The following is a 12,813-nucleotide window of genomic DNA, read 5'->3' on the forward strand; positions in this document are numbered from 1 at the left end:
TCTCTCTCTCTCTCTCTCCACTCAGCCTGAGAGAGGTGTGTGAGGCCAACCTGGCTTGTGAGGACATGATGGACACGCAGGGAATCATCGCCGCCTACACCGCCTACTATGGACCAATCCCCTACTAAAAGCCAAACCACACATGGTTCATCATCAACTGTGTTTTGTTTTTAAATTAAATTAGAATGCTCACCTTTGAGGTTCTACTTTTTTTTCTTTGCAGTTAAGCCAAAAAGCATGAGAAAACATTTCCAAAAGTGTGCCAGAAAATGTTAAAGTGAGAGATATGGGGATAAAGATTCAAGCAGAAGGGTCTCTATAATTCTATAATTTCTCTTGTAGAGTAGTGTGATGAAATGAAATAAAGATAAATAAAACTCTTCCGTGTGTTTGCTCTACATAAGTCTCATCTGGGATTCTGGATAAAGTAATACTTTCTAATTTACTGCTTTGAGAAGCTGTGGCCACTAGATGTCTCTGTTGTGACATCTAGAGATGTCCACAGGAGTCACAATGAATGAGTTTTATTATTGTGCAGGGCATACAGCTATAGGCTTACAAGACACCATTATTCACATAATACAGATCCAATCCAGAGTGCAATACCACAATTTGCTCATTTGATAAAGAGTTTGGGATAAAGTGGATCTAAAAGATTTGCTTCCTCCTCATTGTCTAGTTTGTGCTTACAACAAGGCATGAGAGAGATTAATTTTCTGAAACACAGCCACACTCTTTCTAGTCTCCACATCAAGGCACTGAGAAAATGAACGAAGTGAATCTGAATCTATTGCTTTTAAAAAGGGAAGCAACCATCAAAACATGGACAGAATGAAGAGCTGGAATTGCGTTTCTGTACAAGCTAAGTTGATCATACGTATATTTTTTTGTTGGAAACAACAGAGCACCAAATTAATGTCAGTTTTTAACACATTATTTTTTTAAATAGATCTACACTATGATTGAATTTGACAGCATTTGATGCCAAATTGGGATGGCAGCTGGGGCAGTAGATGCCACCCCTCCAGATCCACCCCTTGTGCCACAGTGTGTAATGGAAAAAAGGGTAAAAATACAAGTGACACAGATGATGGTTTGATTACTGAATTATAAGACTATAATACTTTATATAACTGTAGGATGCTTTTCATGATGTTTGAAAATATATATAAAGTGCTTTTTGACCCAGTATTACATTTGGTAAATGATGACTTTAGAGTAAACACACTTTCTCTAGTAGTACTTCTGACACAAGGTCATTGACTCAAAATATAAACCAGAGACTGAAAGCTAAGTTTGGCTTATTAATTTTTTCTAAACATTACACTATTATACAAAAGGAATTGCTGTAAAATTATACATTATACATTATCCAACAACAAACAAGCCTGTGCCTGACATTCAGAGAGAACCGGGTTTGGGTATTTTTTCATGACACTGCTTCTGTTTTTGTTCCAGCAAGGCTGTGTGCCAGCTTGTTCTCGATATCACAGTATCTAGTCAAGTCTATCATGTACTCTATCACAGCTGAAACTACTTTGATGCACTTATTTCTTTATCTTTGTCAGGTGTCTCTCTCTATACTCGTGCAAAAGGACAATACATAACATTGGGACTTGACAGAGATACCAGAGAAAGAGAGATACGATTACCACAGAAACATAAACTAATGAGACAAAAAGAAAAATAGTCATATTTTCTCTTTTCTCGTGCTTTACACTCAATTTTACATTTAGTTATTTTATTAGCATTAACAGACAAATGAAACACAACCAAATAAATACAGAGTGAGCTGAAAACAAAAGTTCCTATGTCATTTGGATGAAATAAAGCTTTGATTGACACCAACTCTCATGTTCTGTATGGTAAGATAAGAAGCTACAGTCCAGAAGGTCGGTTAGCTTAGCTTAGCACAAAGACTGGAATCAGCTCTCCTGGCTCTGGCCAAATGTAACAAAATCACCAGCTCTCAATCTCATTAACATGTTTTATGCCATTGGTTTAATCTGTGTAAAACCTTCACTGCACCGTTTTACTTGGGGTTGCGTGGATTTCTTGGAGCAGCAACTTTGCCTCTGTTTCCAGTCTTTATGCTTAATGTTTACCAAAAAAAACAGAAGAGTGACATCAGTCTTCTCATCTAACTCTCAGCTGGAAAGTGAATAATGCTTTTTCCCAAAATGTCAAACTATTTGTTTAACTTTCTTGACATTGACTCTAGAGGTGGTTTCCAAACATCTTGCAGTTTCAGACAATCGGAGATCTCACCGCCTACAAGCATTTATTTTGTCCAAATATAAAAGTAATATGTTTTGTGTTTCCCCTTGGAGTTCCCCTTGCATTTTACTATGTCTGTTTTTATCACACATTGTTTTTATAATAGGTTAGGTTGCTAGGTTACTGTTGACCTGTTGACACTGTTAATGAAGCTGAACAGACACTTAGGAATTTCTGTGAGAAATGTGATATGTGAATGACGAACCGCAGTTTGATGAAAGGTTGTTTATTTTTTTTACCGTCTCAGAGTTGAGCTGCTCAACCAGTCTCATGAAACAATGTGGCATTTTAAAACACGGACTGTTGTGGAATCAGTATTACTTTTTATGTAGTGTTTTAGTTTCTTGTGATGCATTTTATTTTAGATTACTGCTACATGTTGTTTCATCCAAATGATATACCAAATTTCAGATTTTGTCACACCTACTTAAATGGTTACATAGTTTAATGTAAAAGACAGTGTTTCTTAAACTTTTTTTTATTAATGTAGCCCTTTTCAGCCAAGTTCTCCCTGACCAGAGCAAAACATTTTTGGTAGAAGAGAAATGCCAATATAAATAGGTACAGTATGGCGCTCCACCATCAGTCAGATTTATTAATAAAAACTCCTAAATGCCTAATTTCAAATGTTTATAATCTATCACTAAATCCACAGCAAACCGATCTTTTGTCATTATGCATTTGCAGTAAGACAGCATTGAACTTCATCTTTTTGATGTTGCACTTTAGTGAGACACTTGGGCTTGTGCTTCACTGAGGATCTTTGTCAGACTCGGTGGCAGGGAAACAACTGCAGCTGACAGTTTATGGCAGCTGATGATTGCACTGAAAACAGCGACATTGACTATAAAATATGCTTTAAAGAACTGACATTTTGTTTCTTATTGAATTTATTGTATAATTATTTTAGGATTCATGGTCCTCAGACATTACACCCCCTTACCATTAACATGTTTGCATAGCAACGTTAGCATTTATGGCTGTAACATCTCAGTTTTGTTTCAATACAATTTCATATTTGATGTGCCATGCCATTATATAAGTGATAAGTGTTGCATTTAAAATGTTACTTATATAAAGTATAGGCAACACAATAAACTTCACAAAGTATCACAAGAGCCTGATAGCTGTTATTATTATTATAAATTATCATTATTATTGAAGAATTACATGAAAGTTATAATTTGTTGTAATCAATTGAGGTGTAGCTCACTTGAATGGTTTCATATATTGCTTAAAGCTGATATGATCAGCTTTAAAATAATTTTCTAAAAAGTAAACTGGCAATTGTATCTGTTAAAGAGATGTAAATAAAAAAAATGTAATAAAATGTAGTACAGTGGAAGTATAAAGCAGTATAAAATGTAGTACTTTCTTTTCACTTCTGGTGTCATGTCATTATTTTCTCAGAATTTAAGCAATCTTTTAACTTCAAATGCATGCAGCCCCACTGCTCTCCCTCACTTTTATTTCTTGTATAACGTGTTTGTCCACAGTGTGGGAAGTCCTGTTGCGTCATCAGGACAACAGGCTTTAAAAAGCAGCTGGCACTGTTCTCAGAGCTACGACAGATGTCAGGTCACCATAATGGACATTTTAACATTTGATAAGGAGAACTGTGAGCGTATCCAGGCGGTGGAGAATTCATTTGGTCCATCAGGGAGTCCCCTATCCAAACCAGGTCGGATTTTGATGGGAGAGGGCCACCTGATAAAGCAGGGTCGTCGGAAGCCTGAGCCTAAGGTTTTCTTTCTCTTCAACGATGTGCTGGTGTATGGAAGCATCATTCTGAACGGCCGCTGGTACAAAAAACAGAAGATCATCCCTTTGGGTGAGCAACTTATCTGCTTCTACTGTGGATTAATAGACAAACAGCTGTCAGACAGAAAATGTCCTTTGATGGAAAAGATAATGATCAAACTAGCATCTGTATCACTTCAAACTGTATGACAATATGACAAACTGATGTATTTGTCATTGCTATAGTGCTGCAAAACCTTTTGATTTTGTTAAATGTAATTTTTTAATGCTCACAAAATGAAATTCCATTTACCTCCATTGCATTGATGCAGCTGCAGTAGTTTCAGAGGCAGATATCTCCAAAAAACTACTCTATAAAACCAAAATAATATATATTGCTGAGTAACACAAAGAGCAAGTCAGAACACATGTTGATTTGTCTTTTCTTTTTTTTTGTCATTAAAGTATTTATTTACTTTTCAGCATTGATTTGTCATTTTGATGATTTCACTCACTTCCAATAGTGGATATAACAGCCATACCTCTAACTTATGCCCGTAGTACAGAAATTAGCTAAAGAGCTGTTCATGAACCACATAAAACACAGAAATGTTGAAATGTTGTACTTGTTATCAACATTCCATCTGCACTGTGGTTTCAGAGGACATCAAGCTGGAGGACATGGAGGACGGTGTGAAACTGAAGAACCAATGGCTGATCCGTACACCACGCAAGTCCTTTTTTGTGTCTGCCGCTTCATACGAAGAGAAGCAGGCCTGGATTGAGCACATCGAAGAATGTCGGACAAGCCTGCTGCAGGGAGGCGGCCTCCAACCCGGGTCCAACTTTGCCAATTCCTGGATCCCAGACCAGGCCGCCTACAAATGCATGTGCTGCTTCAAAAAGTTTACCGCGACCAACCGTAGACACCACTGCAGGAAATGTGGCTTTTTGGTCTGCAATAAGTGCTCCAGACATCGAGCACTGATAGACCACATTCACCCCACTAAGAAACTGAGGATCTGCAATCTCTGCCACAAGGACAAGGAAGATGACACGTCTCGCCTGAGGGGAGACAGCACTGGAAAGACTAGCTCAGAGGAGGAAGACGTGGCAGCATCCAGTGATGAAGAGGAGGAAGAGGAGGTGATTCAGAGCCACACTCAAAGCAGCTGGCTGGACTCCCGGTTGCGCACTTGGGGAAACACGAGCATCTATGTTTATCCAAAACCAATGCACCTGCGGCCCTAAAACATAATCACATGGAGACTGCTGCAGCCTCTCGGACATAACGGATGTTCACCATCATTAAGGGTCATGAAGTGCAATGTAACAAAGAGTTTTAGACTTTTGAATGGATTCAAATGACACAACGCTGATCCAGCTGCATATTGGAAGTCGATAGAGAAAATGTTTTTAAAAATAATCATGTATTGTGTTTGTACTTATTTACTGCTGTCATTAATGTACTTTCTACACAGTACTTGCACTTGGCACCTTTATTTTCTTATCATATGATGTCAGAGGAAGAAGAGTTTATTCTACTGTGTGTGTGTGAGTGTGTGTGTTATTTTCTTGCTAACACGTGAAAAAAGGATTTGCACTGAATAGCTGCTCTTACATATGTATTGGAAATGATCTATGAACAATAAATCTGTCACCTGTCACAAAACAAGGATTTATGTCTGTTGTGATGATTATTTAGAATTATGATGCAACAATCTTAGTTTTATGTCATGATTTATACACTTTTCTTCCTCAGTTTAAAACCTCAGTTATTATGGAGCTCTAAAGTGGTCAGTGTCACTAAACAAACAAATAAACTTGAAATGAATAAGCACATAATTTGTAAAATTATTTGAGAGATTATTGAGATGCAGCTCATTATTATAAAATATGAAATGAATTTTATAGAAGCTCCTTTTTATTTCATAATTAACTTTTCATATTCAAAATGCCCCTTTTCAAAAGTCTGCTTTTTGTGTGCTTTTCCCAATAACCTAATTTTATAACTTGTATTTCATTGTATCTTTGGGCGGCAGTAGCTCAGTGTGTAGGGATTTCGTAATGTCACTTAAATGTAACAATTGCTACCAACCAACTCTAGTAGGTTGATTCAGAATAATGTTGTCATTGTTGGCACAGGAGCCAAATCTGTTATTGAGTTTCAGAGAGTCAAGGCCTATTCAGTTGGCTGAAAGGTGAGAGGGCTTGTGCAAATGTGAGTGCATTCTTGCACTTTTATAATGTTAGCGAGAGTTTTTATCTGGGCAATACATGATCCATTTAAAAGGGTAATTATTTTCACCAAAATTGATATATCAGTGTATAAATATATTGACTAATAGATACTGAAATGGTAACTATATAGCTCTACAGACTATTATTAGTGCTCTACAGCTGTACAATAGACTTGTCTAGTTATTTTGGGGGTATATATGTATAATCTACTTTGAACAGGAGCAGCCCATAGAGACCAGAGCATTTAGTCAACAATTAGAGTAATCATATTTTATTGTGAAGGTAGGACAGTGAAATTACTAAGATGATGGAATAACTGGTGGTTTTCAAAGATTTGATTACTGTTGAAATTAATTAATTTAATAAATGTACTCTTTTGGATATAAACACCAGCTTAAAAAGTATCTTTAAATCTGGACTACTGCTATGTATTTTATTCCAACTGCTGCTTTTTGCATAGTAATATTTCCTTAAACCTGTGAAAGGATGTCTTTGTATGCATATCTGTCTGTTGGTGTGTGAGTTGACAGGTTTCAGTGGGGGTTGGCTTTGCCAGTAATAGCGGGGAAGGTGTGTTTGTTTACAGTAAAAATGCTCGAGGTTTTCTCGTAAGGTGACGGTAACACTCTGGGATTGTTACATCTTCTTTGTTATGCATCTGAGGTCAAACGAGTTCATACTAACAAACATCATTTAAGCTTCAACTGCCCTCAATTACTGCTTCTGCTTCTTATTTAATCATGAATCAAATATTCCCAGAGGTTTAAGTGGATGCACGCTAAACTGTAACAAGCCAGGAATGTCCTTGACGGTAGTGTCAAACTTGTTCTTCTCACACGGAACAAGGAACTGTGGCCTATTTACCAGCATAAACTTATCTTTTGTATTTATCAGACTGTTAGTGATCTACAGCTATACAATGGACTTGTCTAGTTATTTTTGGTTTCCTCATTACAATTGATTAACTTTCCCTGCTGTGTTTGGATGGTGCACTTCTCAAAGGTGCTGCACAAATGTAAATGAATGAAGCGCTTTTGTATTTACCCAGTGTGTATAACAGTACACTGTGTTGACACTCAAGTCTTTGTCTGAAGACTTTACAGATAATGGGAAAGCTTTTCTCATAAATGTCCACTCTCCTCTTCCACACCTGAAAAAAACACATCAGATTAGGGAAATACAACTTTAAGTCATTACTATGTACCACTGAAAATATGAATCTGATATTTACTTTTCACAAATAAGCAGCTTGTTATCACCTCGGATTGCAGGCAATGCAAAAGGTCACTGTGGGGTAATAACACATTTATTTTTGCCTTTAGTGCTGTGGAAAACATAATAAGTTTGGCAGCCAATATAGTGCCATCTTTTGGCCAAAATGTGAAATTGAATTGTAAAGTATGATTAAATGCAAGACATCATGACATCCCTGAAGTGTGTGACATTATGAGGCCTTGCTCGTGGTGGTCAAAGTGTTTTTTGTTGTGTGGATACTTTGGTTTTGAACAGCTGTTTATGTTTCTTGTAGTCTGTTTCAGGTGTAAGTGATGGTACAATAAAATGTGTTGCATTACTCTCTGTTGCTATGTTTTGTTGTTATCTACTTTAGGGATAAGAGCATTATGCAGTATGGTGGATATGGTGCGCTTACATGCGCACAATAATGCCCCTACTGCAAATATGGTGTGTCTTTGACATCAAACGCCAAAACTGAAAACTTTTTGTAATAATTTGATTTCTCAGAAAATATTTGATGTCCTCCTCCATTCCTGTTCCTACAGTGTGATGTTTGATCTTCACTGTGCAGAAAGAAGTTTGTGTATAGTTTGACACTAGAAGGATGTTTTCACATTCATTTTTGAAGTAAAGACAGCTGCATAAAGTTTTATGCAGCTCCACCTCCACCTACAGATTGTAGAAGAGAAATGCAGCCCAAACCTCCACCTACAGTCTCTGCCAACATCCTGCTGTTTCATTCTATACCTGCAGATTCCGGCATACAGCTTAAAGGTCCCTTGTGTAATATTTAACAGGAGCTATTGGAAAAAATTTAATAAAATATTCATAGGTATGTTTTCATTAGTGAATAATCACCTGAATATAGGAATAATTGTGTTTTGTTACTTTAGAATGAGACATTTTTATCTACAGATGCTGCGTTTTATTCCATGGAGGCCGCCATGTTAAAAAGCCATGTTTCTACAATAGCCAATCACTCGTTGCATTTTTCGTGAGTTTTGAACACTTTCATTCCTAGGACGCCCAGGACACCAGCTGTGTTCAGTTAATTCAAATCTGGAACTTCACTGCTAAATGAGAAACACAACATTAAAATAATTAAAGGTTTTAAAAACAGATTCTGCCCTCTTTGAAACAGGGCCTGTAACTCAGGAAATAAAGTGTGACCCCCCCTTAAGGCCCTTACCAAGTCAGTTGGTATTGTGCTTTAGTGTTCCATATTCCCAAATACATTTTCAATAAAATTATTCTGAACCAGTATTTCGCCATATATTGTATGAAAATGTAAAGTCACATTACTGCTGCCACATTATTCACATTATTACTGGAAATTAGCTCGTCTGTTTGTCACTGTAGGTTGAAAATTGATATTAACGTCAGTCATGTTGTGCAGCTACCAGTATTAACTGCTTAAAGGTAGGAGAAGTGATAATCAAACATGAAGAGCTAGTGAGAGCAAGACATGTCTGTATCCTTGTGAGTGACCATTTACTTTGGTAATACACATCATACATTATACTTAGTAACACACATAATCAATCAAGATGTAAAATACCAATAATGTTTTTATTCTCAAATAAAGGAGAATTGCTTCCAGCATATATAGTTTTTAAGTTGCTTTATTGAACAGTAGATATACAAACAACAAGTCAACCATCCTATTTAAAACTGTAGGCTATGTGAGTAAGAGAAAAACACACAAACGAACCAGAAAAGAGGAAAATAAATAAATAAGAAAAAACACAACAGTATAATTGATCTATGAAAAGTAATATAAGATAATATTAATTATACATTAAATAAATAGTTCTTAATACTTCCAGCGCGAACTTGTTTTGATGACGTCACACGAGCTTCTTCTTCCGCTCTCGCTCGCGGCAGTAAACATGGCGGACGGCTAACGAGCCCGTTGAACACATCCAGTCCTGAAGGCTTTGGATTCCCGTTTCAGAGCTTAAACAGCACGTTTGACTTCACTTTGGTACCAAGGGGTGCGTGTGTAGGGCGCCGCGCTCTACAGGTTGTGTTTAAATAAAAGGTAAAGTGAAGTTCTGCTGCCGATGCTAACGCGGCCCTAGCTACAAGTGCTAGCTAACCGGCTAACGTGCCAACCAGATGCTGCTCGACTGAATGAGCTTTAATGTCTGTTTCACTGAATCCACTGGCTGTACGGTGTATGCTGACCGCTCTAAACGCCCGCCGCCCTCGATGACACTGTTTGTAACACAGAGAGATGTTGCCTGTTCGTTAGTTTTAATTCATTAATGCGTTCACCATCAACTTTGTTAACTTGTTAGCTAACAGTGGCTAGCCGTCTTAAGGCGTGCAGTGTTCATTCTCCTGAATAAGAGTTGTACCAGCTTCACTTCTATGAATCAAAGGTTATTAGTATTAGTGTGTTTAACAAAATGACCATTCTGTCAAAGATGCTCTGTCCTGTCTACATACACGTCCTTGAATTGATTGTAAAGTGCTAATATATGGTGCAGATGTGCATTGGTTTCATTCCACCTGTCATCATTGCTGGGGTATTCATGTTTTGCAGGGTGAAGGAGACGCACCGGCACAATGGGGCGACGTTCAACCTCCTCCACCAAGAGTGGGAAGTTTATGAACCCCACCGACCAGGCCAGTAAGTACAGACCCCGACCAAGAGCTGGTTCCTCTTGCAGCGACCTGCTGGACAATACCTGAAGAATGATCAGTCTGTTGTTGTCACATGCTGCAATGATAACTAATGTAAACTTGTTCTCTACCTTCTCTACAGGAAAGGAGGCCAGAAAAAGGGAGTTAAAAAAGGTACCCGCAGTCTTGACACATAAGATTCACTTAAATACAACTGTGATTTTATTGTGTTGGTAACATTTTGCTTCCTTTGAAAATGCTCCTGCTAGAACAAGAAGCAGAGAATGATGGTGAGAGCGGCGGTGCTGAAGATGAAGGACCCCAGACAGATCATCAGAGACATGGAGAAGCTGGATGAGATGGGTGAGAGTGCTGAATGTGTATGTTAAACTGGCTTTTATGCAGTTAAAAATGGGTCTGTGGCTGCATGTATTTTAGGTCTTTAGTTATTCTACTTTAAAATGAGAAGGTTTCATTTTTAATATTAATATTTTTCGTAACGTTTCATCACTTAATTTCACAACTGATTTGCTGCTTCTGCTACAAAATAAAGCATTTGTGTAACACTTCAACAGAGTTCAACCCAGTTCAGCAGCCCTTGCTGAATGAGAAAGTGTTGAGGGACAAGAGGAAGAAGCTACGTGAGACATTTGAACGCATTGTCCGTCTGTACGAGAGGGAGAATCCTGACACCTACAAGGAGCTCCGTAAACTGGAACTGGACTATGAGACTAAACGTGGGCAGCTGGCTCTCTATTTTGACTCAGTCAAGGTGTGTTTGGATGCATCTGCATGTTTTTTATGTCACGTCAAGCATTTGTTGGAATTGGAACTTTAATGGAAGATGCTTCGGCTTCGTGGTGACTCTTTATTCACTGTCATGTTTCTTTTTCAGAATGCGGAGTCAGTGGAGGTTGACAGTATTCCTTTACCAGATATGCCTCATGCCCCCTCCAATATCCACATCCAGGACATCCCACTACCAGGAGCTCAGCCTCCTTCCATACTAAAGAAGAGCGCCACTTTTGGGTAGGCATTATTTTGTATGTTAAAGGTTTTTGTAGGTAAACTCAGAGTGTTATCACTGAGGTCGTTGTGTTCTTGTGAATCTCTCAGTAAAGGACCTCTGTCGTCAGCCTCTGGCCCGGTTTTGGCCACAGTGCCAGGTGTGCCACGTTTACCTCCAGGGAGGAAGCCCCCTGGGCCCCCGCCTGGACCCCCGCCTCCACAGGTCCTGGCACTGTATGGCATTCCTACCCGACGAGTTTACGGCACAGACATGGGTAACGCACCAACAGTTCCCTTAATGATTACGTTTCAGAATTTTTCTTTTAATAATAACAGGAGCGTGATTTCATCATTGTGTTGCTGTTCACCTTTTGTACTTGTTGGCCTGACTCTTTTTCCCCCCTGAACAGAGCCTTCCATTCCTGGCTTGGAAAAGGACTCTGCTATGGAGTTGGGAAGAGATCGCGACAGTGGCAGTGAGAGCGACAGAGATCGGGATGATGTGGACGATGACGAAAGCGACTCTGAGGAGGACAGTGAAGAAGAGAGAGATGAAGGCGGAGATGGTGACCAGAGAATGAGTGTAGACAGGCAGGATGATGAGAGGGAAAGAGAGGAGGATAGAGACAGGAATGAAAGACATGCGGGTGAGTATTTCAGAAGACTTCCAGCATATTTTTGCAAATTCCCTTAAAACTTAATTTTATTTATTTATTTATTTATTTTAAATTTCACATCAGTTTTAGAAAACTAGTGCATCTATTATTTTAAACAATCATGGTCAAACATCAAACAAGTAACAAGTTGTACTTGTGTGTGGTGGCGCTCTGCAGTGCACAATGACAAATTATACAGATTAGACTTGGTGTTCTTCCACTAATATATTCTCTTGATAAATGTGTTATTGTCCAACAACATTAGGGCGCAGTGTACGTTTCGCGGACATGCCTGCAGAGGCACCCCGTGAAGGAAAGCGGAAGAAAAAGAGGATGGTGAAGAGGACCAAGGCCATTACCCCCCTGCAGGCCATGATGTTAAGGATGGCAGGTACTGTAGGAAACTAGTGTCGTTGCTGCATATTTACTAAGCTATTACACCTTCATTTCTATTTCTGATAACATGGTACGATTTATTTTCTGTCTTCAGGTCAGTCAGTTCCTGAAGAGGAGGAAGAAGAAGAGGTAGAGGAGGAATACACAGATGAATCAGACAGCTCGGACATCGAGGACAGGGGACCGCCAGGGGACAACCAGCCCCACCTAATGGCCAATCAGCGCCTGCCCCCTCCTGCGGGGCCGGTGGGACAGCAAGGGCCTCCACACTTGCAAGGTCCACCAATGACTGGGCCTCCACCACTGGGTCCACCCCCAGCTCCTCCAATGAGGCCTCCTGGTCCTCCATCTGGCCCGCCTCCCGGCCCACCACCAGGTGGGTTATAACATTTATTAGCTGGGATACTATGCTCCAACTCTGAACTGGATGCTATAATAAGTCCCTGAACCTTTAATGATGTGCTGGTTGTGCTCATTCTCCACACATACACATGCAGCATTTAGATGATATATTCTGTTATCTTTAGGTGCTCCTCCGTTCTTGAGGCCTCCTGGGATGCCTGGAGGCATGAGGGGTCCAATGCCTCGTCTTCTGCCTCCTGGACCTCCACCAGGTCGGCCCCCAGGCCCT

At 39.3% G+C, this 12,813-nt stretch overlaps 3 protein-coding genes across 3 annotated transcripts in view; all 3 read left to right on the forward strand.

Annotated features, from left to right (window-relative positions):
• Positions 1 to 380, forward strand: part of bglap (bone gamma-carboxyglutamate (gla) protein) — a 2,186-nt gene extending 1,806 nt beyond the window's left edge. Inside the window, exon 4 of the mRNA XM_035655403.1 lies at positions 26 to 380. Within this exon, the coding sequence (XP_035511296.1) occupies positions 26 to 128 (103 nt within the window). The 3' untranslated portion in view covers positions 129 to 380. The remainder of the gene's footprint in view (positions 1 to 25) is intronic.
• A 3,471-nt stretch (positions 381 to 3,851) lies between these two features.
• Positions 3,852 to 5,692, forward strand: LOC118322663 (pleckstrin homology domain-containing family F member 2-like). Its single transcript, XM_035654396.1, has 2 exons — positions 3,852 to 4,108; positions 4,679 to 5,692. Exons 1-2 carry the CDS (start codon positions 3,865 to 3,867, stop codon positions 5,266 to 5,268), a joined length of 834 nt encoding a protein of 277 aa, XP_035510289.1. The 5' UTR covers positions 3,852 to 3,864; the 3' UTR covers positions 5,269 to 5,692.
• A 3,669-nt stretch (positions 5,693 to 9,361) lies between these two features.
• The window catches only part of LOC118323373 (WW domain-binding protein 11), a 5,186-nt gene continuing 1,734 nt past the window's right edge, over positions 9,362 to 12,813 (forward strand). The window contains 12 exon segments of the mRNA XM_035655327.1: positions 9,362 to 9,535; positions 10,043 to 10,129; positions 10,265 to 10,296; positions 10,392 to 10,485; positions 10,698 to 10,894; positions 11,018 to 11,151; positions 11,239 to 11,405; positions 11,541 to 11,777; positions 12,052 to 12,177; positions 12,277 to 12,558; positions 12,710 to 12,807; positions 12,809 to 12,813. The exon segment at positions 12,809 to 12,813 is cut by the window's right edge and continues 107 nt beyond it. Coding sequence (XP_035511220.1) covers positions 10,066 to 10,129; positions 10,265 to 10,296; positions 10,392 to 10,485; positions 10,698 to 10,894; positions 11,018 to 11,151; positions 11,239 to 11,405; positions 11,541 to 11,777; positions 12,052 to 12,177; positions 12,277 to 12,558; positions 12,710 to 12,807; positions 12,809 to 12,813 — 1,436 coding nt within the window. The 5' untranslated portion in view covers positions 9,362 to 9,535; positions 10,043 to 10,065.

The sequence above is a fragment of the Morone saxatilis genome, unplaced genomic scaffold (genome assembly GCF_004916995.1).
Source record: "Morone saxatilis isolate NCDOM2014 unplaced genomic scaffold, NCSU_SB_2.0 Contig14, whole genome shotgun sequence".
Lineage (NCBI taxonomy): Eukaryota > Metazoa > Chordata > Actinopteri > Moronidae > Morone > Morone saxatilis.

Bases quoted from the DNA above. Each gene is read 5' to 3' on its own strand.
- LOC118322663 (XM_035654396.1), top strand. From the start codon at position 3,865: ATGGACATTTTAACATTTGATAAGGAGAACTGTGAGCGTATCCAGGCG. The intron at 4,109-4,678 runs GTGAGCAACTTA...CTGTGGTTTCAG, and splicing joins ACAGAAGATCATCCCTTTGG to AGGACATCAAGCTGGAGGAC.